Source organism: Nyctibius grandis, chromosome 5, assembly GCF_013368605.1.
Source record: "Nyctibius grandis isolate bNycGra1 chromosome 5, bNycGra1.pri, whole genome shotgun sequence".
Taxonomy (NCBI): Eukaryota; Metazoa; Chordata; class Aves; order Nyctibiiformes; family Nyctibiidae; genus Nyctibius; species Nyctibius grandis.
The window spans coordinates 1465731-1491707 of NC_090662.1; the positions used below are offsets into that span (position 1 = coordinate 1465731).

Genomic DNA, 25977 nt, shown 5'->3' on the forward strand with positions numbered 1-25977 from the left:
TCATAAAGGTTTCATTGGTCTGGGACTGCGACTGGACCCAAAGGAAACTATAAGCCCAGGACAATGTCAGCGAGTTGCTTCCTCTTTTCCTTCCTGTTCTGTAGCTTCTGGGTTTTGATCTTTCACCAGCGCTTTAACTATTTTAACGCTGTGTTTCAGGCAAGCCTGCGTACACCCGAGCTGACCTGGGAGAGGGTGAGGTCCCAGGTGGACCATGTCATCTGGCCAGATGGGAAGAGAATAGTCCTTCTGGCAGAGGTGAGTTGAAGCAAAGGAGCTGGAATTGCAACCTGTTCTCTGCTTGTGGAGGAAGCAAACAAGGGCTGGATGAGTGGTGGAGCCAAAGCGTGTCCAGAAATCACCTCCTTGGGCCTCAGCAGCTCATTAGTCCCTCCAGTTGAAAGGCTTGGTGTAACCCTGTTTTGGCCCATAGAATCATAGGATGTTAGGGGTTGGAAGGGACCTCTGGAGATCACCGAGTCCAACCCCCCTGCCCGAGCAGAACCAATCTAGGGCAGGTCACACAGGAACGCATCCAGATGGGTCTTGAAAGCCTCCAGAGAAGGAGACTCCACAACCTCTCTGGGGAGCCTGTGCCAGCGCTCTGTAACCCTCACAGTAAAGAAGTTCTTCCTCATGTTGAGGTTGAACTTCCTGTGCTCCATCTTGCATCCATTGCCCCTTGTCCCATCGCAGGGCACAAGTGACAAGAGGTTGCCCCTTTCCTCTTGACACCCAGCCCTCATCTATTCATACACATTAATCACATCCCCTCTCAGTCTTCTCTTCTCCAGACTAAAAAGCCCCAGGTCTCCCAACCTTTCCTCACAAGGCAGGTGTTCCAGTCCCTTCATCATCCTCGTAGCCCTCCGTTGGACTCTCTCCAGTAGTTCCTTGTCTTTCCCATGAGTTCCTGGAACGCAGAGAAGCTCCTGTGTTCTTCTTTATCCCACTCCAAGGTATCTCCCACAGGGTATTTTATCAGATTTTTCACTTCTAAATAGTTTTACTGAGTTATAAGGGCAACCAATACCTCGGGATTCAAGGTCATGTGATAACTGGTGTTTCATCCCAGAAGGGACGCAGTGCACCAGTGGTTCTTGTACCTTCTGTAGGGTCGTGAACTGGTTTCGGTGCCCTGTTGAGATAACCACCAGTTTTTGCTTCCCAGGGCCGCCTGCTGAACCTGAGCTGCTCCACCGTCCCTACCTTCGTCTTGTCCATCACTGCCACCACGCAGGCGAGTAGGGTTGGGGCTGAGCCGAAAGCGGCGCCTTGCTCCATAGCAGGCAGCAGTTACTTACCTAAGTGTCTTCTCCATCCAGGCTTTGGCTTTGATAGAGCTGTACAACGCTCCTGAAGGCCGCTACAAACAAGACGTCTACTTGCTGCCTAAGAAAATGGGTAAAGATGGACTCGTTGCCTTCTCTCTTTTGGTTTTGAGGTTGAACAGATGGGAGGTTTCGCTAGGCTGGGCTGAGGACGGCAGGGCAGAGCCTCCTGAGCTCTCTCGTTTGCCTCCCTGCCAAGCTCAGGGTCTTCCAGCAAGTTCTTCCCGCTGGGTCTGGGCTCTTCGCTAAATTGGGCGTGTCGTTTCTCCGTCCCACCTGGGGAAAACAGGAGCCCATCCGCGCTGATGCACGGGATTTTCACGCAGGGCTTCTGCCAGCAGAGCTGCCTTCGTTGGCTGTGAAGCCACGTAGTCCCTCACCAGCAGCTCTGCCAGCAGAACCCCCTCCCGAGGACACAAACTGTACTGACCACGCTTTTGCTGCAAAACTGGACGTTTTTGTGTTAATTGTAGTTTTTGAGACCAGGTGCAGCATGTCCCTAACTCGGGCGTTAGGTGTCGCCTACCAGAAATGTCCAGTGGCTCCTGCATCAGCAGCGGACCCAGGAGTCATCACAGGATCATAGACTGGTTTGGGTTGGAAGGGACCTTAAAGACCATCCAGTCCCAACCCCCTGCCACGGGCAAGGACACCTTCCACCAGACCAGGTTGCTCCCAGCCCCATCCAACCTGGCCTTGAACACTGCCAGGGAGGGGGCAGCCACAGCTTCTCTGGGCAACCTGGGCCAGGCTCTCACCACCCTCACAGCAAAGAATTTCTTCCTCAGATCTCATCTCAATCTCCCCTCTTGCAGTTTAAAACCGTTCCCCCTTGTCCTGTCACTCCATGCCCTTGTAAAAAGCCCCTCTCCAGCTTTCCTGTAGCCCCTTCAGGTGCTAGAAGGTGCTAGAACGTCTCCTCAGAGCCTTCTCTTCTCCAGGCTGAACAGCCCCAACTCCGTCAGCCTGTCCTCATAGCAGAGGTGCTCCAGCCCTACTAGAAGGGTATTTCAGAGAAAGGCTTTCCCTCTAACTCAGAATAGATGAGATCCTTGGTTTTCCCCATTCAGGGTGAAAAGCAATCCTGCAATTTAGCAGCAAAGGCGTGAGGAGCGATGCCTTTCCCAGCTGGGGCTTTAGGGGTCTGGCGCACAGCAGGAGGGGGCTCGTCTTCCCCTTACCCTACTAACGAGGCTTGAAATCGTTTCAGACGAGTACGTGGCAAGCCTTCACCTCCCGACGTTCGACGCCCACCTGACAGAACTAACGGATGAACAAGCGAAATACCTGGGACTGAATAAGAATGGACCTTTCAAACCAAACTACTACAGGTGCTGCTCCTCACCTCTCTCCTTCTTCTGCCATGGGCATGGGGTACTCGTGCAGGTGGGGCAGAGGGGACGCGGTTTAATCCCACCAGTCCCCTTGAGAAGATCACAGAATCACAGAATCCCAGAATCAATGAGGTTGGAAGAGCCCTCTGGGCTCATCGAGTCCAACCATTGCCCTGACACCACCACGTCAACTAGACCATGGCACTAAGTGCCATGTCCAGGCTTTTCTTAAACCCCTCCAGAGATGGTGACTCCACCACCTCCCTGGGCAGCCCCTTCCAATGGCTAATGACCCTTGCTGAGAAGAAATGCTTCCTCATGTCCAACCTGAACCTCCCCTGGCCAAGCTTGAGGCTGTGTCCTCTTGTCCTGTTGCTGGTTGCCTGGGAGAAGAGGCCGACTCCCACCCCGCTACAACCTCCCTTCAGGTAGTTGTAGACTGCACTAAGGTCACCTCTGAGCCTCCTCTTCTCCAGGCTAAACACCCCCAGCTCCCTCAGCCGTTCCTCATAGGCCAGACCCTCCAGACCCTTCACCCTCCTCTGTACTCGCTCCAACACCTCAACAGACAGATAAAATACCAGATCAGAAGGCGTTTCTGATAATTCCCATGGCCATTTCCCACTGCGACACATTTTTCTGCCATGAAAATGAAATGGCTTTGCACAAACATGGATCAACTTGTCATCGGGGTTGAAGCCCAGATCCTTTTCTTGCAGGAAAAGGCATTTTCTTGGCATGCGGGTCTTCAGCTCATAGAATCATAGAATAGTTTGGGTTGGAAGGGACCTTAAAGCCCATCTAGTTCCAACCCCCTGCCACGGGCAGGGACACCTTCCACCAGCCCAGGTTGCTCCAAGCCCCATCCAACCTGGCCTTGAACACTGCCAGGGAGGGGGCAGCCACAGCTTCTCTGGGCAACCTGGACCAGTGTCTCACAACCCTCACAGCAAAGAATTTCTTCCTCAGATCTCATCTCAATCTCCCCTCTTTCAGTTTAAAACCGTTCCCCCTCGTCCTGTCACTCCAGGCCCTTGTAAAAAGCCCCTCTCCAGCTTTCCTGTAGCCCCTTCAGGTACTGGAAGGTGCTAGAAGGTCTCCCCAGAGCCTTCTCTTCTCCAGGCTGAACAGCCCCAGCTCTCTCAGCCTGTCTCCAGAGCAGAGGGGCTCCAGCCCTCGGAGCATCTCCGTGGCCTCCTCTGGACTCGCTCCAACAGCTCCGTGTCCTCCTTCTGTTGGGCCCCAGAGCTGGACGCAGCACTGCAGGGGGGTCTCCCGAGAGCGGAGCAGAGGGGCAGAATCCCCTCCCTGACCTGCTGGCCACGCTGCTGGGGATGCAGCCCAGGACACGGGTGGCTTTCTGGGCTGCCAGCGCACGTTGCCGGCTCATGGTGAGCTTCTCGTCACCCATCACCCCCAAGTCCTTCTCCTCAGGGCAGCTCTCAACCCATTCTCCTGTTCAAGCAGCGAGGGCAGGCGGCTAAATATAATGTGGTATTTGTGGGGGAGGAGATGAGGATCGTGTCCCTTTCTAAATAATTTCTTTTCTTGGTGTCTGCCCTGCCCAAATACACCATGTTGATGCTGGGGGAGCTTCACGTCTCTTCCCCAACGTCTCACCAAAACCTGATTTTCTCTTCTTTTCCCCAGATATTAAGTTCCCGCCGCTGTAACCCAGAGAATCGCGAGGAACGAGAACCCAAGTCCTTCCTCAACTACTGTACAGGATGAATCAGCGCAAGCTTCCTAAGCTAGAGCCGGGCTTGCTCACGTCGTAGACAGTGTGTTTAGGTTATTTATTTATTAAATTAGAATACTGTACATGCGGCCTCTGCCACTGGTGTCCGTACCGCCGCGGGACTGGGAGACGGTGGATTTCTTTCCGTTTGTTTCATTTTTCTCTTTGGGTCGTTCTTTTTTCGGGGCTGGGAGGAGGCGAGGAAGAAGCTGGTGGAATCGAATCGCTGCGACGAACAGTCCGTTAGCACCGTTAATCCGACGCGCACGACGGGAGCCGCGGGATCTGACGTTGAGGTCACGTGTTGCTTTTGGTGTCCTTCGTGTCCGAGCGGTGCAGGATCCCGGTGGCTGCAAGAGCCGTCCGGAGGGCGCCCAAGTTTGTGTTTCTCACAGAATCAATGAGGTTGGAAGAGCCCTCTGGGATCATTGAGTCCAACCATTGCCCTGACACCACCATGGCAACTAGACCAGGGCACTAAGTGCCATGTCCAGGCTTTTCTTAAACCCCTCCAGAGATGGTGACTCCACCACCTCCCTGGGCAGCCCCTTCCAATGTCTAATGACTGTTCTCATGCCATTTGACAGCGCAGCTAAAAACCTCGTTAGCTCCAGGCGCTGCCGACCAGCCGGGCACCACAGTGGTAAATCTCGCCGGCGATCGCTGGAGAAACCTCTCGTCATTCTGCCGAGCTGCCCGAGGGATGGTTCCACCAGCGAGTTGGTGAACTTGGCCTTAGCACTGCTGAAAGCTGTAACGAAGGGTCTGGTCGTTAGCGTCAGCCAGGGATAGCCCCTAGCGCGCGGTGGGAGCCGGAGAGTGGTGCCCACTCGGAGGTAGACGTGGTGGTGGTGGTGGGGTAGGACCTACCACCGCTCCCTTCTTCACAGCTCCACAGTATTTTCCTGCTGCTTACATTACGAGTGCCAACCTCCTACAGTTCAACCAAAGTCATCTTCCCGGTGGGGCTACGGGGCAGCGTTGCCTGCCCACGCTGGTCAAAGAGCCTTGCGACCTCGCCAACAAATGCTGCTCAACGTGTCGGGGAGCTCTTCCAAAGCCAAGCAGAGCTCGTCGGCCATTCTGGCTGGGAGACCACGCGAGGTCTTTCTCCAGCTGAATTTCAGTCCTCGTTGGAAATCTTTGGAGTTTTATTTTCCGGTTATATTTGTATGATCAAATCTGGAAATCCCCTTTGAGCGTGTGAGACGGACGGCGGAGCAATCCCCACGTGGATTTTGTGCGTGGGGCAGAGGTCAGCGTCACTAAAACCCTTCAATCACCTCAAATCTTGATGCCTCAGAGCCGATGGAGAACAAATTTGCCATAGTTACTCGTTTTAGCCCAGGATGTCCCTCCTGAACGCTTACCAGGGTGACTTTCCAAGTCTCCATGTCTCATCAGAGGAACTTTTATGGTTCACGTGGAGAACATGGTCCTTCTAAAATAAAATTGCCCGACCCTGTGAGCACAAAAGCCTTTATCCTGTGGTTGCTGCTTTGGTACCCGAGTCCCTCATCAGCTACAGATTCTTCTTTTGTCCTCGGGGACTTCTTTGCCATCATGAAAAACTTTTTTTTCACACACAAGAAAAGAAAAACTGTGGAATTATGGTCTCGGCGGCCAAGTCCTTCTCGCGGCTCTTGATGCCGAGGTCTGAAGTCAGCTTGACGACAAGCCACTCGTCTTTGGAGCAAACGTTCTCGTATGCTTGCTTATTCCAAGTTTCTCTTTGAAATTTCTCAAAGTCTGGAAGTAAGACCTTGAGAAGACCTTAGGGCTTTGAGAAGGCTTTCAGGAGATGTTAGGGCTTTAAGACGACTTTGAGAAGACACCAGAGCTTTGAGGAGACTCTGAAGAGACCTTAGACCTTTGAGAAGGCTTTGAGGAGACCTTAGGCCTTTGAGAAGGCTTTGAGGAGACCTTAGGCCTTTGAGAAGGCTTTGAGGAGGCTTTAGGCCTTTGAGGAGACTCTGAGGAGACCTTAGGCCTTTGAGAAGGCTTTGAGGAGACCTTAGGCCTTTGAGGAGACTTAGAGGAGACCGTAGGCCTTTGAGAAGGCTTTGAGGAGGCCTTAGGCCTTTGAGGAGACTCTGAGGAGACCTTAGGCCTTTGAGAAGGCTTTGAGGAGGCCTTAGGCCTTTGAGGAGACTCTGAGGAGACCTTAGGCCTTTGAGAAGGCTTTGAGGAGACCTTAGGCCTTTGAGGAGAATTTGAGGAGACCTTATAGATTTGAGAAGGCTTTGAGGAGACTTTGAGGAGACCTTAGGGATTTGAGAAGGCTTTGAGGAGACTTTGAGGAGACCTTAGGCATTTGAGAAGGCTTTGAGGAGACCTTAGGCCTTTGAGAAGGAGACCTTAGGCCTTTGAGAAGGAGACCTTAGGCCTTTGAGAAGGCTTTGATGAGACTTTGAGAAGACTTTTGGGCTTTGAGAAAGCTTTGAGGAGACCTTAGGGCTTTGAGGAGATTTTGAGGAGACCTTAGGGCTTTGAGAAGACTTCATCATAGACTGATCGCTAACCACAAACTTGAGATAATCTCTACTCACTCATGAATTTTATCCACATCCTGAGATTGTTGGGAAGAGTCCCCTGAGCTATTTGAAACGTCACGTTGGGGTCTTCCTCCATGCTGGAGTACCTTGATCTGCATCAACCAGCAAACCCCAGTTTGTGTTGTCCTCTGCAGAGGCGCAGCATCAAATCCTGCTCTGGTCGAGGTGAAACGTGGTTGTGGTGACACGTTGAGCAAAGCAGCTTTTGGAAAACGGGTTCCCAACCGCTTCTGCCCCACGAAAGTCCTTCTCCATCCGCGTGCCCCTTCGGTGCAGCTCACACAGGCGCTCACCTCCCCCGTGTCCGTGCAGCGTACGGTGGTGCTGGCCTCACCCGTGAATTCCTTCGTGCCGATTTTTTAAGCCCCGTTTTATCTTCCAGGTAGAAAGGAGAAAAATTTAAAAAAAAAATTAATAATAATAAAATCCCAAGTGGCTTTTTCCCACCTCGATTTTTAAAGCTCTTCTCCACGTCGTTCTGCTCCTCCTGTAAGCTTGGTTGCTCGCTTGGCTTTTTCCTAATCAATCTGGAATCATATTCTGTGATCATCTCTAAATTAAATGTGTAATGGGTTGGGGTTTGTTTTTTTTTTTTTTAATGTAACACATTTTTAAAGAATTAGGAAAAAAAAAAAAAAAGGATATTTAGGTAACACCAGCAAAATTGTATAAGGAAATTAATCCTGAAGCTTAGAAATAAGGAGACAAAACGAAACCTTCGCAAAAGTAACATTTTCAAAAGGATGTTTTAAATATTAATGTCTGAGTGATTGTATTAGAGCAGCAATAAAGACTCTGTCATCGCAAACCACAAATAAAACATTGGAAAACTCAGTTTCTCCGCAGCGTTTTTGGGTCTGGCGGGAGCAGACGGGGAGTTTTTTTGGGGCTGGGGGGGTCCAAGGAGGGGGTGAGGGATGGTGATGCCCTGGGGTGGGCATGGGGGGGTTGTCCCCAAAGCTGGTGCTGTCCCATAGCCCTGAGCTCCCGCTGCTGCCGTGTAAAACCCATCTGGGACCGCGGCTGTTTGGGCTCCGGGCGGCTGTTTTGGCCCTTGACCTTGGGGAAAGGGGCTGAGCGGTGCCAGAAAAACCCCGTTATCTCCCTCTGCCCCCGATCTGTCTCCTCCCTGTGCGCCCGCCGGGGTGGCGGAGGGAAATACCGACCTAAAGACTTTGTTTTTCCAGCCGATGTTGGACGTGAGCAGCACCAAGATGGGGCATCCAGCACCTCCCTGCATGGTCGCCCCTAAAAACAACAAGTCCCCCCCATATTGGGTGGGAGGGAGGGAGGAGTGGGGTGGGGAGGGTCCCATCGCTCCCACCCCTCATTTCCAGCCCCCCCAGGAGCCAATTTTAACCAAAATTGTGGGTCCGGGGGTTTGGCCAACCCGACTCAGTGGGTGATGCTGGAGGGGGGCTGCCTTGGGGACGGGGACATTGGCCCCCTGCCTGCAGTGGGGCAGCTGCAGCCCCCCCAGGTGCCAGCAGCACCCAGCACCCCCACGGCCACCCCCCTGCACTCCCATTAGCCCCACAGGCACCTCTGACTGCACCCGGCACCCCCTGCTCCCCCAACCCAGCACCCCTGGGGACACCCCATAACCCCCCCAGCACCCCCAGGGACACCCCTCGTGCCAGCAGCCCTGGGGACACCCCATAACCCCCCCAGCACCCCCAGGGACACCCCTGTTGCCAGCAGCCCTGGGGACACCCCATAACCCCCCCAGCACCCCCAGGGACACCCCTGTTGCCAGCAGCCCTGGGGACACCCCATAACCCCCCCAGCACCCCCAGGGACACCCCATAACCCCCCCAGCACCCCCAGGGGCACCCCGTGCCCCCCCAAACCTGTCACCCCATGTCCCCCCCCCAGGGCACCCCCTGTTCCCAGCACCTCCCATCCCCAGGGCACCCCCCAGGGCACCCCCCAGCACCCCCTGGGTTACCCCAATCCCCCCCCACCAGGGACGCCCCTCCCCACCCCGAGGCCATTCTGGCCACGCCCCCCACCCAATGGCAGAGCGGGGGTGTGTCCTCTTGCCCCGCCCCTGGGAGCGGCGGACCAATGGCAGGGAGGGGGCGGGGCGGGGCGCAGGGTCCGGCCCCCACGTGCTCGGCGGGGCTGCGGGGGGGGCGCAGCGCATGGAGGCGGCGGGCGGTGGGACCCCGGCCCCGGCGCCGGCCCCGGGCAGGGCTCGGCCGGCCCAGCCGCAGCCCCAGCCCCAGCCCAAGAGCCGGGAGCTCTTCAGGAGCCAGCGGAAGGAGTCCGAGGTAAGGGCGGGGGGCGGCAGCGTCACCCCCCCAACACCCCGGGCACCTTCTGGCGGTTGCTCGGGGCGAGGGAGGACACCCCAGATGGGGTGGGGGGGGGGGGTCCCTTCCCCGGGGGTGGGAGTTCCTGTGGGGCCGTGGTTGGAAGGAGCCCGATGCAGGGTTTTGGAGGGGGGGTGGGGGGTTTGTCCCGGCCCCCCCCCCCCCCCCCAACCCTGGGGGTTTGTGGGGTCCTGGGGGGGGGTGGGGGGTGCTGGGTGTGGAGTGGGGGTCCGCAGGGAGGCTGCCTCCGGCACTGACACCATCACTGGCAGCAGGGTTTTGGGGTCCCAGCTGGACCCTGGGCTCCCCCACACCCTCCAGGCACCCACTTCCCCCCCCTCCTCCCCAGGGCCGCAGTCCCCTCAGCCACCCCTCACCCCTCCTGCCCAAATAACCACTAAACCCCCCCCGGGCCACGTCGCCGCCGCTGCTCTGCCCCGGCTGCGCCCGTCCGGCTTCGTGGGTGCCAGGCTGGGACAGCAGGACTGGGCTCAGGTCACCAGGATCCAGCCTGGGACTGGTGTCCCCAACCACCATAAAGCCACCAAGGGACCCTCGTGAGCAGAGGACGGGAAGACCTCGCTTCCCCACCGAGGAGCTGAGGGGTCGAGGGGCTCCCTGGGGACGCCTGACCCAAAAAAGGTCCCTCCTTGACCCTCCCCCCAAGGGTCCCTTGGGGTTTGCTTTTCCCCCGCCCCGGCTCGGCCTCGCCAAGCGGATTAACGCTGCACGCGCTTCGCCGAATTCCTCGTCGGCTTTGGCTCCCCGAACCGCCCCGCCGGCTTGGCTGCAAAAATTGGCCGAGAAACCAGCGCTTCGGAGCAAATCAGGCTCAACCCAGAGCCAGCATCCTCCGGGGTCATCGGTATTAAGGGTGCCGATGCGCATCGGTTCCAGCCCCGGCTGCCGAGGAGGGATGCTGGGACTCCGAATGAGAAATTATGTTAATTGAGTTGATTGTCCATTCATGTGTTCCCTCCTCGGGGCACGGTGGCAGGATGATGCCGGCGTTGGGTCATCTGGCTGCGGCCGCCCGCTCCCTGCCCCGCCGTAATCCTCCGGCAAAGTTTCATGCTCCAGTTCCTCATCCGCAGGGGAGGAGGAGGAGGGGAGACCCACAACCCTACGGGCTTCGAAAGCTGTCGGCTCTGGGATGCTGAGGATGGAGCACGGGGAGGGGGTTTGCATCCTCCCGGGCACCTTTGCTTCAAACCAGCCCCAGACTTTGTTTTTAAGGATACTTGGGGCTCTGAAATGCATCAAATATTCACTGGCACTTCGGGTCCTGCTTCTGCTTTCCCTGGGACTTGAGAAATGCTATTTTTACACTCGCCTTCCAAATTTGCTTAGTCTGGAGAAAAGGAGGCGCAGGGGAGACCTTCTCGCTCTCTACAACTGCCTGAAAGGAGGGTGTAGCGAGTGGGGGTCGGTCTCTTCTCCCAGGTAACAAGTGATAGGACGAGAGGAAATAGCCTCAAGTTGTGCCAGGGGAGGTTTAGATTGGAGATCAGGGACAATTTCTTCATGGAAAGGGTTGTCAAGCATTGAATCATAGACTCACAGAATGGTTTGGGTTGGAAGGGACCTTAAAGCTCATCTAGTTCCAACCCTCCTGCCACAGGCAGGGACACTTTCCACTAGACCAGGTTGATAGGACAAGAGGACACAGCCTCAAGCTTCGCCAGGGGAGGTTCAGGTTGGACATTAGGAAGCATTTCTTCTCAGCAAGGGTCATTAGCCATTGGAAGGGGCTGCCCAGGGAGGTGGTGGAGTCACCATCTCTGGAGGTGTTTAAGAAAAGCCTGGCCATGGCACTTAGTGCCCTGGTCTAGTTGCCATTGTGGTGTCAGGGCAATGGTTGGACTCGATGAGCCCAGAGGGCTCTTCCAACCTCATTGATTCTGGGATTCTGTGAAGGCTGAGAGCGCTGGCAGCCGCCCTGCGCCCCGAAATACCCACAAAATACCCCGCTAACCCCAACCCGCTCTCCGCAGGGCTCCGTGGATTGCCCCAACCTGGAGTTCGAATATGGCGACGCCGACGGCCACGGCGCCGAGCTGGCAGGTGAAGCGGCGGTCGGGTGCTGCGTTCCTATTAATAGGTGCTGCCGGGGAGGGGGGGGAAAAAACAAATCCCTCAGGGAGTCGGGTGAGCGGGCTGGGGGATGGATGTGGAGTGGTATCATCCCTGCGGTAATAGAGCAAGAGGATTTATTAATAGAGAGGCACTCGCTCCCCGGGGACGAGCGAAAGGGACGCGCGGGGGCACGGGGATTACCCGGAGTATCCGGGACACGCTGACAGGGGGTGGGGGAACGGGTGATGTGCCCGGTGGCACAGCCCCGGCTGGGAAGTGTAACCCTTTATCGCAGGTGGCATGATGGGGCGAGTCCTCGTCCCGTATCTTCCTGTCGTGCAGCGACTCCGGCTGCTTCTGCCCCGTAACCCTCGGGGTCCTGAGCGTATCTCGACCAGCGAAGGGGCTATTTTTAGCTGTGTGTGTCTCAGCTGCACGAGGTGGCCTGGCTAAAGCACATTTTTTCCTCCGAGGGATCCTTCCTCCTCCCTTGCAGGACTGTTTCAGTCCCCCACGGTGCTGCTCAGCACTGTAGGACCTATAGGAATTATATAGGAACAGGTAGGAACTATATAGGAATGGGCACAATGTCGTGTCCCTCCAAGTCCAGCCCCTCTTTGCAGGTCCCAAAATAGCCGAGCTGCTGGGTGTGAAATCAGTGCAGGTCTTGCCCGGGTGCTCCTGTGGTCCCTCCCTTTGCAAACTGGCTTAACTGGGACAGAAAATTACACCCCCCTCAAAAAAGTCCTATGAAAATGCAAATGCAGCTCGAGCACCGTCGCTGTGGGCAGGAGCATGGGAACAGCCCGGCCTGGATACAGGGATGAAAATGATGAATTTGGTAGCGTTGGGTGGCTCCAAGATGCCCCGTGGAGCTGCAGAAGAGCTCAGGGATCAGTTGAGGTCTCTGCCCCATCTTCTTGGGTGTCTAGGGATGCTTCAGAGGCCCACAAGGAATTTGGCAATGAGGAGGAGGAGGGTGAAACTCCTCCGGGTCCCTGCTGACCCCTTTCTCCATCAGAGCTGTACAGCTACACCGAGGAGCCCGAGCTCAGCACCAACAGGAGATGCTTCGAGGAGGATTTTCACGCTCAAGGTACCAGCTCTGGGCTCAGCACCCCGGGGCTCGGGGCAGCCCCCCTGGGCGAGAGCGGGACCCCCAGGGAGGCACCTGGGTGGTTGTCATGTCCCCTTTCCAGTGCAGGGCAGGAGGTGGCTGGAGCTGGACGGGGCTCAGCAGAAGGCCTACGTCATGCGCCTGCTGGATGGGCTGGAGGTGGTCAACAGGGACAAGCGGCTCAAAGTAGCACGGGCCATCCTCTACCTGGCACAGGGTAAGGACCACATCCCCCGTGTCTGGATGCGGCCGCGTATCCGCTGCCTGGCTTCAGCATGGGGGCCTGGGAGAAGCCTTCTCTTGGGGTTGTGCCAGGTCCAGGCAGTGAAGCTCCTTCCCAGGATAGTTCTGTGTGCTCCAGGGGTTCAAAGGCAGCGCCCCCCTAACCAGTGCCACCGTTTGGGCCTCTTCAGGTGTCTTCGGAGACTGTGATAATGAAGGCGATGTCCTGCACTGGTCTCGGCACAACAGCTTCCTCCTGTACCGGCTGGGAACCTTCACCGCCTTCCTGGAGCTCCTCAACATGGAGATTGAGTGAGAGGACCCACACTGCCCTCGCCCTCCTCACCCTCCTTGTCCTCTTCTTCATCTTCTTTCTTCTTACCCTCCTCACCATCTTCTTTCTCCCCTTCCTCCTCCCCCTCTTCTTCCATCCTCCTCACCCACCTCCTCATCTTCTTTCTCCCCCTCCTCCTCACCCTCTTCTTCCATCTTCCTCACTCTTCTCCTCTTCATCTTCTTTCTCCTCATCCTCCTCACCCTCCTTCTCTTCATCTTCTTTCTGCCCACCTTCCTCACCCTCCTCCTCATCTTCTTTCTCCCCCTCCTCCTCGCCCTCTTCTTCCATCTTCCTCACTCTTCTCCTCTTCATCTTCTTTCTCCCCATCCTCCTCACCCTCCTTCTCTTCATCTTCTTTCTGCCCACCCTCCTCACCCTCTTCTTCCACCCTCCTCACCCTCTTCTTCTTCATCTTCTTTCTCCCCATCCTCCTCACCCTCCTCCTCTTCATCTTCTTTCTGCCCACCCTTCCTCACCCTCTTCTTCCACCCTCCTCACCCTCTTCATCTTCTTTCTCCCCATCCTTCTTGCACTCTTCTTTCTCCTTCCTCCTCCTCCTCACTGAGGACCGGGTAGGTACCACAGCCACGGCACGTCCCCCAGCATGGTGTTTCCACTGCTGCAGATGTAGGCTGGGGGTCAGGGCGAGGAGCAGCCCATGCCCAGTGGCTGGCACTGAGCTCAACCCCTTCCTCGCAGCAACAGCCAGGCCTGCAGCAGTGCCCTGAGGAAGCCGGCCATCTCGCTGGCTGACAGCACGGAGCTCAGGTACCTCCTCTCAGCCCCGCACTGGCACGTTGGGTGGAGGCTGTGGGACAGCCTCTGGGGACAACGTGGCCTTTGGCTGGCAGCGTCACCTGCCTGCCATGCTGTGCTGGCAGGGTGCTGCTCAGTGTCATGTACCTGATGGTGGAGAACATCCGTGTGGAGCAGGAGGCGGATCCCCCCGAGTGGAAGACCTGCCGGGAGACCTTCAGGATGGAGCTGAGTGAGCCACAAAGTTCACTGTGCCCTAACGAGGTCCCTTCGTCATGCTGGGCTGGTGGGGAGACCTCAGGGGCGGGGGATCTGCTCTGAACCTGGTCCTGGTCCCTCTCTCCACCAGGTTTCCCTGTGCACACTGAAGAGCCATTTGCTCTTCTGCTTTTCACGATGGTGACCAAGTTCTGCAGTGGCCACGCTCCACACTTCCCCATGAAGAAGGTCCTGCTCCTGCTCTGGAAGGTGCTTCTGGTGGGTGCAAACCCTTCTTTTTTCCAGAAACCAGTCATTTTGGGAACTATTCAATCCCACCATAACGAGGTTATTTAGGATGGCACAGGAAGCTGACACAAGGCAAACAGTTTCTTCTGGGATTAGGGCGGGCTGAGCCATGCAGAGGACGTGGGGTGGGGGCAAAGTCTGGAGAACGAACCAGTGACGTGGTGTCTTCGCCCTCAACTCTCCAGTTTGATGGCCTCAAACTGCTGCTCCCCTGGAAGCCCAGAAAAGCCATGCAGTCCAGGCGGGGTGTCTGCTCCCCGCTTTCTCACCTCTCTTGTTGGTCCCTAGTTCACGCTGGGTGGATTTGAAGCCCTGCAGGCAATGAAGGTGAGGAGGCGGGAGGAGCTGGGGCTGCCGCCCTTGCCAGAGGACAGCATCCAGGTGATGCGCAGCATGCGCGCTGCCTCACCTCCCACCTACTCGATCGAGCTCATGGAGCAGCAGCAGCAGAAGCGTGGTCACCGCAGCCGGAGGGTAAGAGCGGGTGCATCCTCCTGGCGCATGGCCCAGGATGCTTTTCCAATGGGGACCATAGAATCATAGAATGGTTTGGGTTGGAAGGGACCTTAAAGATCACCTAGTTCCACCAACCCTGCCATGGGCAGGGACACCTTCCACTAGACCAGGTTGCTCAAGGCCTCAGGTTGCTCAAGAGCAGGTTGCTCAAGACCATCACCCGTTCAAGGAGCCAGCCTGTGCTCGGGAGCACGTTTCCCTTTCCCCCCAAGGGCTCCTGTGTTTTCCAGTTTCATAGAATCAGAGGATGCTTTGGGTTGGGAGGGACCTCTAAAGGCCATCTAGTCCAACCCCCCTGCCATGGGCAGGGACATCTTCAACTAGATCAGGTTGCTCAGAGCCCCGTCCAACCTGGCCTTGAATGTTTCCAGGAGTGGGGCATTGTCCTGGTTTCAATGAGATTTGGTTTCAGTTTGGGGCCAGCCATGGTGATCGAGGCCCTCAGCAGTTAAATCCAGGGCAGCTGGCCCAGGCTGGCCCAGGCTGGCCCACAGGTGTATTCTATAGCATTGACATCAAGGTCACTATAAAAGGGAGGGTTTGCTGGGGAGAGGTGGAGTTCTTTTTGCTCTCCTCTTCTCTGTGGTTGCTACTCCTGGAGGAACTTGCCAGTGCTCTGTAGATAAGTATAATTTTGGGTGTTTTGTCTTGTTATTGATATTAGTTTCTTTATTTTATTAAATCTGTTTAACTTCAAACCCAGGAGTCTCCTTCCTTTTCCCAGTTCCCTTCCTTGGTTGGGGAAGGGACATCGAGTGAGAGAAAAACTGTTTATTGTTTAACCCCATGTGTGGGCTAAATGAAGACAGGCATCTACCAGCTCTTTGGTGGTTCACCACCCCCCATTGTAAGAAATTTCTTCCTTATATGTAGTGTGAATCTCCCCTCTTCCAGTTTAAAACCATTAACCCTTGTCCTGTTGCTACAGGCCCTACTAAAGTCTGTCCTGATCTTTCTTATAAGCCCCGTTTATATATTGAAAGGCCACAATAAGGTCTCCTTGGAGCCTTCTCCAGGCTGAACAGCCCCAGCTCTCTCAGCCTGTCTCCAGAGCAGAGGGGCTCCAGCCCTCTGAGCATCTCCGTGGCCTCCTCTGGACTCGCTCCGACAGCTCCATGTCCTTCTTGTGTTGGGGCCCAGAGCTGGACACAGCCCTGCAGGGGGGGTCTCCCGAGAGCGGAGCAGAGGGGTAGAATCCCCTCCCTCACCCTGCTGGCCACGCTGCTGGGGATGCAGCCCAGGACATGGTTGGCTTTCTGGGCTGCCAGCACATGTTGCCGGCTCACGTCCAACTTTTCATCCACCCATTTCAGTTGTGGTAGATCAGCCCCACGATGCATTTGATCTGGAGGAAGCGAGAGGACATCCTGACCCTATGGCAAAGGGCTGATAAGCACTGAGGAGCAAACTGCTCCCAGCAAGCTCATCTTTTTTAGCTCCACTTTTTATTGTGTTGCTGTGTTATGGTCTGAGGATGGAAATACCTCCTTTGCTAGGGGAGAGATGTCGGATGGTAGCTCAAAAGTTAAGATGGAAAATGAGGTCACACCCCTCTAAAGCAGCAAGGTTAGAGGTAAAGAGGGGGTTATTGCTTGTCCAGGCTTTGGTGGCAACAGGTAGGAGGGAAATCCTCACCTGACAATCATCTGGGAGCCTGATCCTTCCAGGTTGGAGAGGATGGTGCCAGCAGCTGGGAGGGAAATAAAATCCACTGAGTTACTTGAATTTCTCCTTCCCCTTCTGCTGCAGCCCCTGATGAAGCAAGACAGTTTGGATATCTACAACGAGAGAGACCCCTTCAAGAATGATGAAGCAGGAGTCGACGAAGAGGAGAACGATGACGTGGACAGCGGGATCGAGGGGGAACTGGACCTGATGGAGCGGGACGCGATTATCCCCGCGATGCCTGCTCAGCGCCCGCTTATCGAAAGGGTGTCGTTCCCCAAAGGGCTCCCCTGGGCCCCCAAAGTCAGGTAAAACCATCTGGTGTCATTGCCATCCTCCCCAATCCTACCTGTCCTGGAGTTCATTGCAGGCTGAACGTCAGTCTGTGGCAAGTTCGTTGGCCTCTGGCAAGTCAAACTGAAGTGACTCCACTGCTTTTTTTGTCTCATTTGGTCCTTTCTGGACTGGGTTTAGCTGAGCTGTTCCCCAGGCTTTACAAACCAAGTATGGCCAAGCTTGGCCAGTAAGTGGCAATCCCATTTTGTACTGGGAAGGCTTGTGCTGGAGCACTGTGGGAGCAGGGTCAGCTTTCCCAACCAGCACCAATGGATCTCAGGAGGGCAAGGTCCTAGACTAATCATCTTGGGAACTGGTTAGTGACATTGCCTCTTGCTTGTTGAGTGGGACTTTTGTGTTGCTGGATGAAGCCTTCTTGAGTGGCCTTGCTTTAAGGTGAAAAACTGGAGAAAAACCTCTGAGGAAAACAAAATTGGTGCCTTCCCTTCCTAGGACTAGTTCTGCTACACATGATATGGGGGAGCATTGGGAAAAGAGGGTGAAAACCTCTGCCCCTTTCCCTCTAATCCATGTGAGGTTTTTTGCTGTTGATCCAAAGCCTAGATTTAATCCAGTATCTTTAAAACACAGGAGCAAACACATCTTTTCGATGTGGGAGCAGTGACAGGGTTAAGTGTGTCTGTCCAGAGCACTCCTCGCAGGGATATGGCAAGAGCTGGTTTCCCACATGAGTGGTGCCACGGTACTCCACATAACGTAATGCTCTCAGCTTCGAAATCAAATGACCGTTGTTTTTCTTGGCTGGTGCCCAGCTGGGTTTCTTTCTGCCTGTGAGAGCCTTGGCTCACGGTTCACGTCCTACTTGTAGTGCTGAGACCCTGACCAGTTCTCATGAAAGATGCCCAAGGTGAACAAGATGTCAGCTTGCTCTCTTGGAGCAGCATGTGCTTTGCCAGACTGTGGAGACAACATTTGTTCGCTCAAAGCGAGCAGATGCTGCTCGAAGATGCATGTGGTAGGAGCAGAGAAGGTGGATAAAAAGGTGCTGGTTATAGAGAACTCCTCTCCATTTATTTGCACGCTCTCATGGAGTTGCAGAGCAAATACAAATGGTTATGGTTCATGTTCTTTGCTGTGAGGGTGGTGAGACCCTGGCCCAGGTTGCCCAAGGAAGCTGTGGCTGCCCCCTCCCTGGCAGTGTTCAAGGCCAGGTTGGATGGGGCTTGGAGCAACCTGGTCTGGTGGAAGGTGTCCCTGCCCGTGGTAGGGGGCTTGGAACTAGATGATCTTTAAGGTCCCTTCCAACCCAAACCATCCTGTGATTCTATGATTCGTTGCTCCCAACCAATGAGAGTAATGGTGGCTGTAGCCCACTGCTATTAAGTCCTCTAGAAATCAATCCTAGAAAGCTCAAAGGTTCTTGTTGGTCCCACACTGCTGTCCTTTCTGAGCAATGTAGGCTGTGATCTGGTATATGTCTGTTTTCCAACCTTCTCCTTGTTTTATTTCTCTGCTGCTCCATCAGACAGAAAGACATCGAGCACTTCCTGGAAGCAAGCAGGAACAAATTCATCGGCTTCACGCTGGGACAGTGAGTGCTACGTGTGTAGGTCCAACAAAGTCTGTCTCATTGCTCCTATCAGTGCAATGTAACTGGTGGGACATGTCCACAGAGCTTAGGTTTTCTCAGCTCAACCTGCCTAAGGCATGCTTGGGACGATGGGGTGCATCTTGTTGGATCTCGCTGGAGCTGCAGCAGTGTACTCGGCATCACAAAAACATGTTCTTGGAGATGCTGGTCTCCAAGGACCTCTTTCTATTAAAAATCAGACCTAGCTCAGAATAAGTGACCCCTGGCCCAAGCCAGAGACTGGTATGATGCGGGAGGGAGTTGGGACAATCTGGTATCCCCAGCAAATTACCCAGTTTGTGAATAAATCCAGCTGTGGGTGCAGAGTCATCCTGGCACGGGCCCAGCAGAGTATATTCGGTTTTTAGGGGCAGTGCTGGGCTCAAGCTGGGTCCGTGCAGAGACCTGATTTCACTGCAGTTCTTCACCCTGATGTCTCCCCTCTCTTGCACAGGCTTTGCTGGGGAGGAGGTGGGAGGGTGGGCAGCTCACCCAATTCCTGACCCACGTGGGATGCATTCAGTAGATTCAGTAGACTGCAGGCTCCCTCTTTTACCTTGTATGACATGGAAGTGTTAAACTTAGATCTTCTTCCCAGCCTCGTACTTACCTTCTTTCATCCCCCACAGAGACACTGAAACCCTGATAGGGCTACCACGGCCCATCCATGAAAGCGTGAAGACGCTGAAGCAGGTAAGATGGTGGCTCCATCTTGGATGAAGCAGCCCAGAAAGCCTTGCTGAGCGCAGCCAGCTTGTCGAACTTCATCCCTTGCTATTTTTGCTCACTGGCACTCAGTAGATGCTCTGAGGTGGGATCAGACCTGTGGGGATCTCATGGGCATGGGGCAATCATTGGCCAAGATCATTAAGGCCATAGGGGGATTGCAGGGCATCAAGTCACATAAACTTTGTGGTACAGCACTTATAGCGAGTTTCAAGTTCCTCAGATGTATGCCCTCAGCCCACAGTAAATGTTTGACACGAACGTAGTCTTCTGCTCCTCTTCAGCTGATGTACAGCAACGTGTTCGGTCTGAGCTCTTGCTCCCTCTGCCTTGGCAAGTCAATCTGATGAATCCAGTCAAGGTCTGAACAGCTTGTGAGGGGCTGGATATCCACCACATGCCGTGTGGGGTCCTCACATCTAACCTCTGGCTGAAACAGAGTTATGGCAGGGAATAAGAGGGTCCCTTCTTGTTAGTTGTCACAGGAAAAGCTTCTGGAGCTTCTTGCAGGAATTGGGGCAAAAAAAATGGAAAACTGAGTCCTTGCTGCAGTTCCAAGTAGATTGTCCAGCACTTGGACTTTCCCTTTATCCAAGGTATAGTGTTGCTGCATCCTGGTGAGCGTTTGCTGTGTGCTTTGAAGGTGACAGACTTCCAGAGCTGAGTTTGGACGTACATGCCCAGACCTGTGCTGTTCCCAGGGGCAAGCATGGCCAGCCTTGGCTCCTGCAGTGCTCCATGTGGAGTGAGGCACCTCCAGAGGCCAACTGACCCTATCTAAGGTCTGGATTGCCTTTTGAAGGTGATTGTCCCTCTCCATTTACTTACAGAGAGATCCTAGGAAGAATAGGTGGAAGTAATCAAAGGCATGATGTGTGAGGGGCTTCAGGGACAGAGGGATGTCCCACACAAAGATGAGTTCTCCATGTATCTGCTGTGACCTATACACCTAACTTAGATATTACTAAAATCAGCAAACGTTGTCACCGCTGACTCTGTTTCATCCTTCAGTTGTGATATTGCTCTGCCTCTGTCTGTGTATTTTGCCAGCACAAGTATGTTTCCATCTCAGACGTCCAGATCAAGAACGAGGAGGAGCTGGAGAAGTGCCCAATGTCTCTGGTAAGAAGTCACTGCTCCCCATCACTAGATAGATGTGTGGAAGATTTTCAAGGTGTTGTAGAAATGCATACATTCTCTGTGATCCTTAGGACACATCTTGGATGCTCTTTTTTTCTAGAAGTCCATATCTTGATCAAATGTAGCAGTGGAGATGCTCCAGTGGCCTGGAGCTACCTGCAGTCAGCATGTAGCTATGTCCATCGTTAAGTCCTCAAGCTGGGTTTTATGGAGGTGACTGACATATCTCAAGTGTGTGGACTGGAAATCATTTTTCCTTGTTTCTAATGTTTCTCTGTGCTAGGGGGAAGAGGAAGTCCAAGAAACTCCTTGTGAGATCTTGTATCGAGCAATGTTGTACAATCTCCCCCAGTATATGGTAAGCCCGTGTTTCTTAAAAGTGAAGAGCAGCTTTTGAGTGGGGAATGGTGCCAATCTGTGAGCTGCAGAGATCATCATGGGGCTGATGGGGTACACTCAGGACTTAAATGGTGAGATTTTGGTGGGAATCCAGAGCAGAGTTGGGTGGAAAGTACAGTCCAAGAGGAGGGATGCAGAGGATCAAGAGGTGCAGATACCCAGGGGCGCACTCAAACGTTTGGAGACAGGTCAGTGGTCAGAAAATAGGATGTGTGTGGAGGATTGGGCACAAGGAACAAAGTCCTCCGCATTGGTGGGAGCTCAAAACTGGCTCCTGCCCTCCAGACACTGAGGGGAGCCAGTCTGGGATGGCCTTGTGTCATCTCAAGCTGCGTGAGCTGTAGTATTTACCAGCAAGTCGTTGCACGCTGATGCAGGTACTTTCACTTCTGACCTCAAGAAGCAACCTATGGACTTCATTGTCCCTTGAGCCTTTGTCCCTCTTGCTGAGATTAACTTTCCATTACGATATCATGCTGATCTCCAAGCATGATGGGCTCGCTGGGCCAGGAACCAAACTAAACCATCCTTGTGTTTTACGTGGCTCAGCAAACAAGATGGTAACACCTTCAGGTCTCCACCACCCTGGCTGTGCTCTCCACAGCTATTCAAATTGTGGAGACCTTCTAGGTTATGACCTTCCTTTCAGGGACATCCCTTGCAGCCTTCCCATGGCCTCAGGAGATTCCCAGAGGAATACAATGCGTGTCCTTAAATTCAGCTGCATTGCCAGGTTGGATGGGGCTTGGAGCAACCTAGTCTAGTGGAAGGTGTCCCTACCTGTGGCAGGGGGTTGGAACTAGATGGGCTTTAAGGTCCCTTCCAACCCAAACCATTCTGTGATTCTAAGATGCTTGGCATAGTCAATCCATCATGGTGAGTGGAGCTTGAGCTGGTGAAACCCTACAGAGTTGGCTTGAAGTTGTCCATTTTCAGCAAGTGAAGGAGAAGGAATGCCCCTTCCTGGGAGCATCCCTCCACGCCTGCCCTCCCCTGCAGATAGCTTTGCTGAAGATCCTCCTTGCTGCAGCACCCACCTCTAAAGCCAAGACCGACTCCATCAACATCCTGGCAGATGTGTTGCCTGAAGAGATGCCGTAAGTCCTTGAGGAGGTGGCCACCAGCCATCCTAGCTTTGCCACGAAGTCTTGGACCAAGCAGGAGAGTTGGGGTTTGCCAATAGGTTCGGGGAACTCCAAATTTGGGGACGTCTCTTTGGATAGGTGCGAGCTACTGTTGCTACCAGGGCAGAGGGGTGATGGCCAAGGATGTGAATGCCAGTTTTTCAGGAGAGTGACAATTCGAGCACAGGCGGCAGCCGCTGTGCTCTGCTAGCTAAGTGACACAAATCATAAAGACAGATGAGCATATGTAGGTGTCCTTCATACTGTTCCCCGAGCATTGCTGGCGGAGCGCAATCAGCTTTTTTTTTCCCCCATTTTAAATGCCCTTTGGTGTCAGCAGACAGGAGGGGATGGAAATGGGAGTCCCAGAGGGAAGCAAAGGTCTCTGTTTCTGTAGAGCTTGTCCAAATGAGTAAGAACTCAACAGTCCCTTAGTCCACCTTGCTCCCATACTCATAGTGCTGTTGCCTTCTTTCCCTCCCACCCAGCATCACCGTTCTTCAGAGCATGAAACTGGGGATTGATGTGAACAGGCACAAAGAGATCATTGTGAAGAGCATCTCGGCGCTGCTGCTGCTGCTCCTCAAGCACTTCAAGCTGAACCACATCTACCAGGTAAGCATAGAGGAGTCAGCCATGGCCAACAGGTCAAGGGAGGTTATCCTGTGCCTCTACATGGCCCTGGTGAGGCCATGTCTGGAGTAACTGTGTGCAGTTCTGGGCCCCCCAGTTCAAGAAAGATAAGGGATTACTGGAGAGAGTCCAGCGAAGGGCTACAAAGATGATCAAAGGACTGGAGCATCTCTGCTAAGAGGAGAAGCTGAGGGAGCTGGGGCTGTTCAGCTGGAGAAGAGCAGACTGAGGGGGGATCTTATCAATGCTTACAAATACCTTAGGGGTGGGTGTCAAGAGGAGGGGGCCAGACTCTTCTCAGTGGTGCCCAGTGACAGGACAAGGGGCAACGGGCACAAGTTGAAACACGGGAAGTTCCATCTGAATATGAGGAGGAACTTCTTTGGTGTGAGGGTGCCAGAGCCCTGGCACAGGCTGCCCAGGGAGGGTGGGGAGTCTCCTTCTCTGGAGATACTCAAAACCCACCTGGATGCAACCCTGTGCAACGTGCTCTGGGTGACCCTGCTTTGGCAGGGGGTTGGACGGGACGATCTCCAGAGGTCCCTTCCAACCCTTAACCATTCTGTGATTCTGTGGTCTTGGAGCCGGTGTGTCCTGATAGACCCTCTCCTAAAAGACCTCTCCAGGAAGGGCTTCCATGAAGAGCTGCCAATCGCTTTTCCGTAGTAGTGAACCCTAGCCTTGGGCTAGGGTTACTTGTGTAGGGTTACTCAGGCAGGGATAACCTGCCCGCAATATATCTCTGACTGTGTTTTGACAGGATCGTTTCCACTCACGTGGAAAGAGTTTTCAGACTTCTGGAAAAATTCATGCTGTGGCTGATCAGGTTAAAATTTAGGAGATATCACAAGCACGATCCTCCCCAGCAGAAGGAGGTGGGGTTAGACAAGACCTTCTTTTGCTCTGTTTCGCCTCCAGTGACCAGAAATAGTGCTGGGTAGGACCTCACGAGGTCAACTAATCCAGTCCTCTGTCCCTCAGCAGGATCAAGTTCTTGGGGCTGCAGTTTCAGCAGAGCCTGGAGGTCTGGGTCCTAGATGCAATCTGATTTTTGATTCATCTACGTGGCACCAATTGAACTGGACCAGCATCAGGGCTTTCCTTGATTAAAAAATGACCAAGGACTGACCTGGGCTCAGTTCTCCACCCCATTCTGCAAGTCAAACAATTAGTGGTTTTTATTTTTTTTTCTTTTAAAGGTTTCAGCATGGTACAAATCCCTCTGTGTTACAAAGCCCACTGATATTTATCTGAGGATAAATATAAACCCTTATATTGAATTGGATAAAATGAAACAAAACCCCACATTTTTACAATCCTACGTTTGTTCTGGGTCCCCCCACATCCCTTCCATAATTTTTCTCACATCACCCCCAAAACGGCTCCTCTCATTTCTTCCTCTGCGGCAGGAGGACCCTTGCAGCCTGGTGCTAAGCCTGGAGAAAGCTGTGGTGTTCCCTCCTTGAAGCTGCTTTTGCATCTGATTTTGGGCGAGCCATCCTAATTTCTTTCGGTGCCGAAGCTGGTCTCAAGGACCACCCCAAAAACCGCTGCAGGGGCTGAGCTGATGCTTCCAGCATCGGCAGAGGGTAGCAGAGAGTGTGACTGGTCCAGGGCCACCCTGCGCTCGCCAGCTGCTGCATCGGTGAGGCAGCAGCTTCACTGACCTGCACACCAACACAGATCATGGGGGTTTTTGTCTTGGTTCTGTCAAGTTTTGGTATGTGTTATGTCAACAGAGAAACGCCATCAAATTATTGCAGTTCAGCAAGTTAGAATTACCTTTGGTCTGATCCCGTTACAACATACTGGTTGCTGGCAGCTGCATTTCAAAGCAGTGAGAACATCTCAGATCCTGGCTAGCAGGGACTGCCCATTACTCAGAAATCATCAGTGTCATCGGTGGTGTACCAAGCATCAACAGCTCGTACCAGGCTGAGATGAGATGTGGAGGAACAAACTGTTTCTTCACTCTCAAATTTGGGCTGTTGATTGCAGGTTAGTGAGACGCACGGATAGGATGGGATGGGATCACAGAATCAATCAGGTTGGAAGAGCCCTCTGGGATCATTGAGTCCAACCATTGCCCTGACACCACCATGGCAACTAGACCATGGCACTAAGTGCCATGTCCAGTCTTTTCTTAAACCCCTCCAGAGATGGTGACTTCACCACCTCCCTGGGCAGCCCCTTCCAATGGCTAATGACCCTTGCTGAGAAGAAATGCTTCCTAATGTCCAACCTGAACCCTCCCCTGGCAAAGCTTGAGGCTGTGTCCTCTTGTCCTGTTGCTGGTTGCCTGGGAGAAGAGGCCGACTCCCACTGCGCTACAACCTCCCTTCAGGTAGTTGTAGACTGCACTAAGGTCACCTCTGAGCCTCCTCTTCTCCAGGCTAAACACCCCCAGCTCCCTCAGCCGTTCCTCGCAGTCAGACCCTCCAAACCCTTCACCAGCTTCGTCGCCCTCCTCTGGACTCACTCCGACACCTCAACATCTTTCTTGAGGTGTGGGGCCCAGAACTGGACACAGGATTCAAGGTGTGGCCTCACGCAGCCATATATACCCAGACCATTTAATGTTTAGAGGGGGAGAGAAATTAAAAGCACGTATGAAGGTAAGGGTGCTTTTCTCAGTCGAAATTTGATAAAGGGTCTGGGGTTAGCATGTGACAGCAATAGGAGTTATTGTGTTTTCTCATGTAATAGCTACATCTCCTCCTTCCCTCCTCCCCATATACTGTTTTGCCACAGCTTTTATTTGGAAAAGCTACACTGCAGTCATTACGTGCAGCTATTCCTAAACTATTGCCATGAAGTATGTGCGTCCACTCTATGGCAAAGAGAGTTTTCCAGCTGGTGGGAGCTGCTGTATATGACACAAGCCTTATACAGCAGATTTCTGCAAGGGGAAGATGGTCTGCGAGGTGTCTAGAGCAAACCATTGAGACTGCTTTGCTTTCGGCTGGAAATGGGTTTCCATTCCCAGGTGATGCTCCCAGTTGTTCCAGCTAACGTTGACCCATTTCACTTCTCTCCCTCAGTTTGAGTACGTGTCCCAACATTTGGTGTTTGCCAACTGCATCCCGCTGATCCTGAAGTTCTTCAACCAAAACATCATGTCTTATATCACTGCCAAAAACAGGTACAGCCACTTCTGGGGAAGAGAGAAATTATGGAGCAGGGAGGCTTGGTGCATGAGGAACCCTCACATGTGGTGGGACTGAGTGACCTCTGGTCCCTTGCACAGCTTTGGGGCAGTATGTTCTCCACTATAGGAATATGCTGGAGGGGAGTAAATCCCTTCTGCTTCATGAGGAGGACTGGATGGGGGGGTTCCAGTCTCACTGGACTGCTGAAATACATGTAGATGCATCTCCCTTGCTGATAGTAGGCTTGTTTTCATCTTCACGTGGACTCCTGGGAAGCAGTCCAGTGCCACTGGGTATCTGTGGGCCACAGCTTCAAAAAGGCTCGATGGGGTAGAGTCTTCTTGGTCTTTTCCACTTTTTATAGCTAAAATTCACCTTTCCTGACTTCTTCAGGTTTTGCATAGTTGTGA

The 25977-nt window shown here is 53.8% G+C and overlaps 2 protein-coding genes across 3 annotated transcripts in view; both read left to right on the forward strand.

Moving 5' to 3' along the window:
• The window catches only part of AHCYL2 (adenosylhomocysteinase like 2), a 122075-nt gene extending 114283 nt beyond the window's left edge, over positions 1-7792 (forward strand). For both annotated transcript variants that reach the window (XM_068400882.1, XM_068400883.1), the window contains 5 exons: positions 160-258; positions 1172-1240; positions 1326-1404; positions 2542-2662; positions 4316-7792. In XM_068400882.1, coding sequence (XP_068256983.1) covers positions 160-258; positions 1172-1240; positions 1326-1404; positions 2542-2662; positions 4316-4322 — 375 coding nt within the window. In that variant the 3' untranslated portion in view covers positions 4323-7792. The remainder of the gene's footprint in view (positions 1-159; positions 259-1171; positions 1241-1325; positions 1405-2541; positions 2663-4315) is intronic.
• A 1310-nt stretch (positions 7793-9102) lies between these two features.
• Positions 9103-25977, forward strand: part of STRIP2 (striatin interacting protein 2) — a 30702-nt gene continuing 13827 nt past the window's right edge. The window contains exons 1-17 of the mRNA XM_068400629.1: positions 9103-9231; positions 11268-11337; positions 12371-12445; positions 12549-12683; positions 12880-13000; positions 13725-13793; positions 13907-14013; positions 14131-14258; positions 14577-14762; positions 16554-16777; positions 18292-18357; positions 19026-19089; positions 20173-20244; positions 20546-20620; positions 21661-21758; positions 22274-22400; positions 25460-25560. Of these exons, the coding sequence (XP_068256730.1) occupies positions 9103-9231; positions 11268-11337; positions 12371-12445; positions 12549-12683; positions 12880-13000; positions 13725-13793; positions 13907-14013; positions 14131-14258; positions 14577-14762; positions 16554-16777; positions 18292-18357; positions 19026-19089; positions 20173-20244; positions 20546-20620; positions 21661-21758; positions 22274-22400; positions 25460-25560 (1847 nt within the window). The remainder of the gene's footprint in view (positions 9232-11267; positions 11338-12370; positions 12446-12548; positions 12684-12879; positions 13001-13724; positions 13794-13906; positions 14014-14130; positions 14259-14576; positions 14763-16553; positions 16778-18291; positions 18358-19025; positions 19090-20172; positions 20245-20545; positions 20621-21660; positions 21759-22273; positions 22401-25459; positions 25561-25977) is intronic.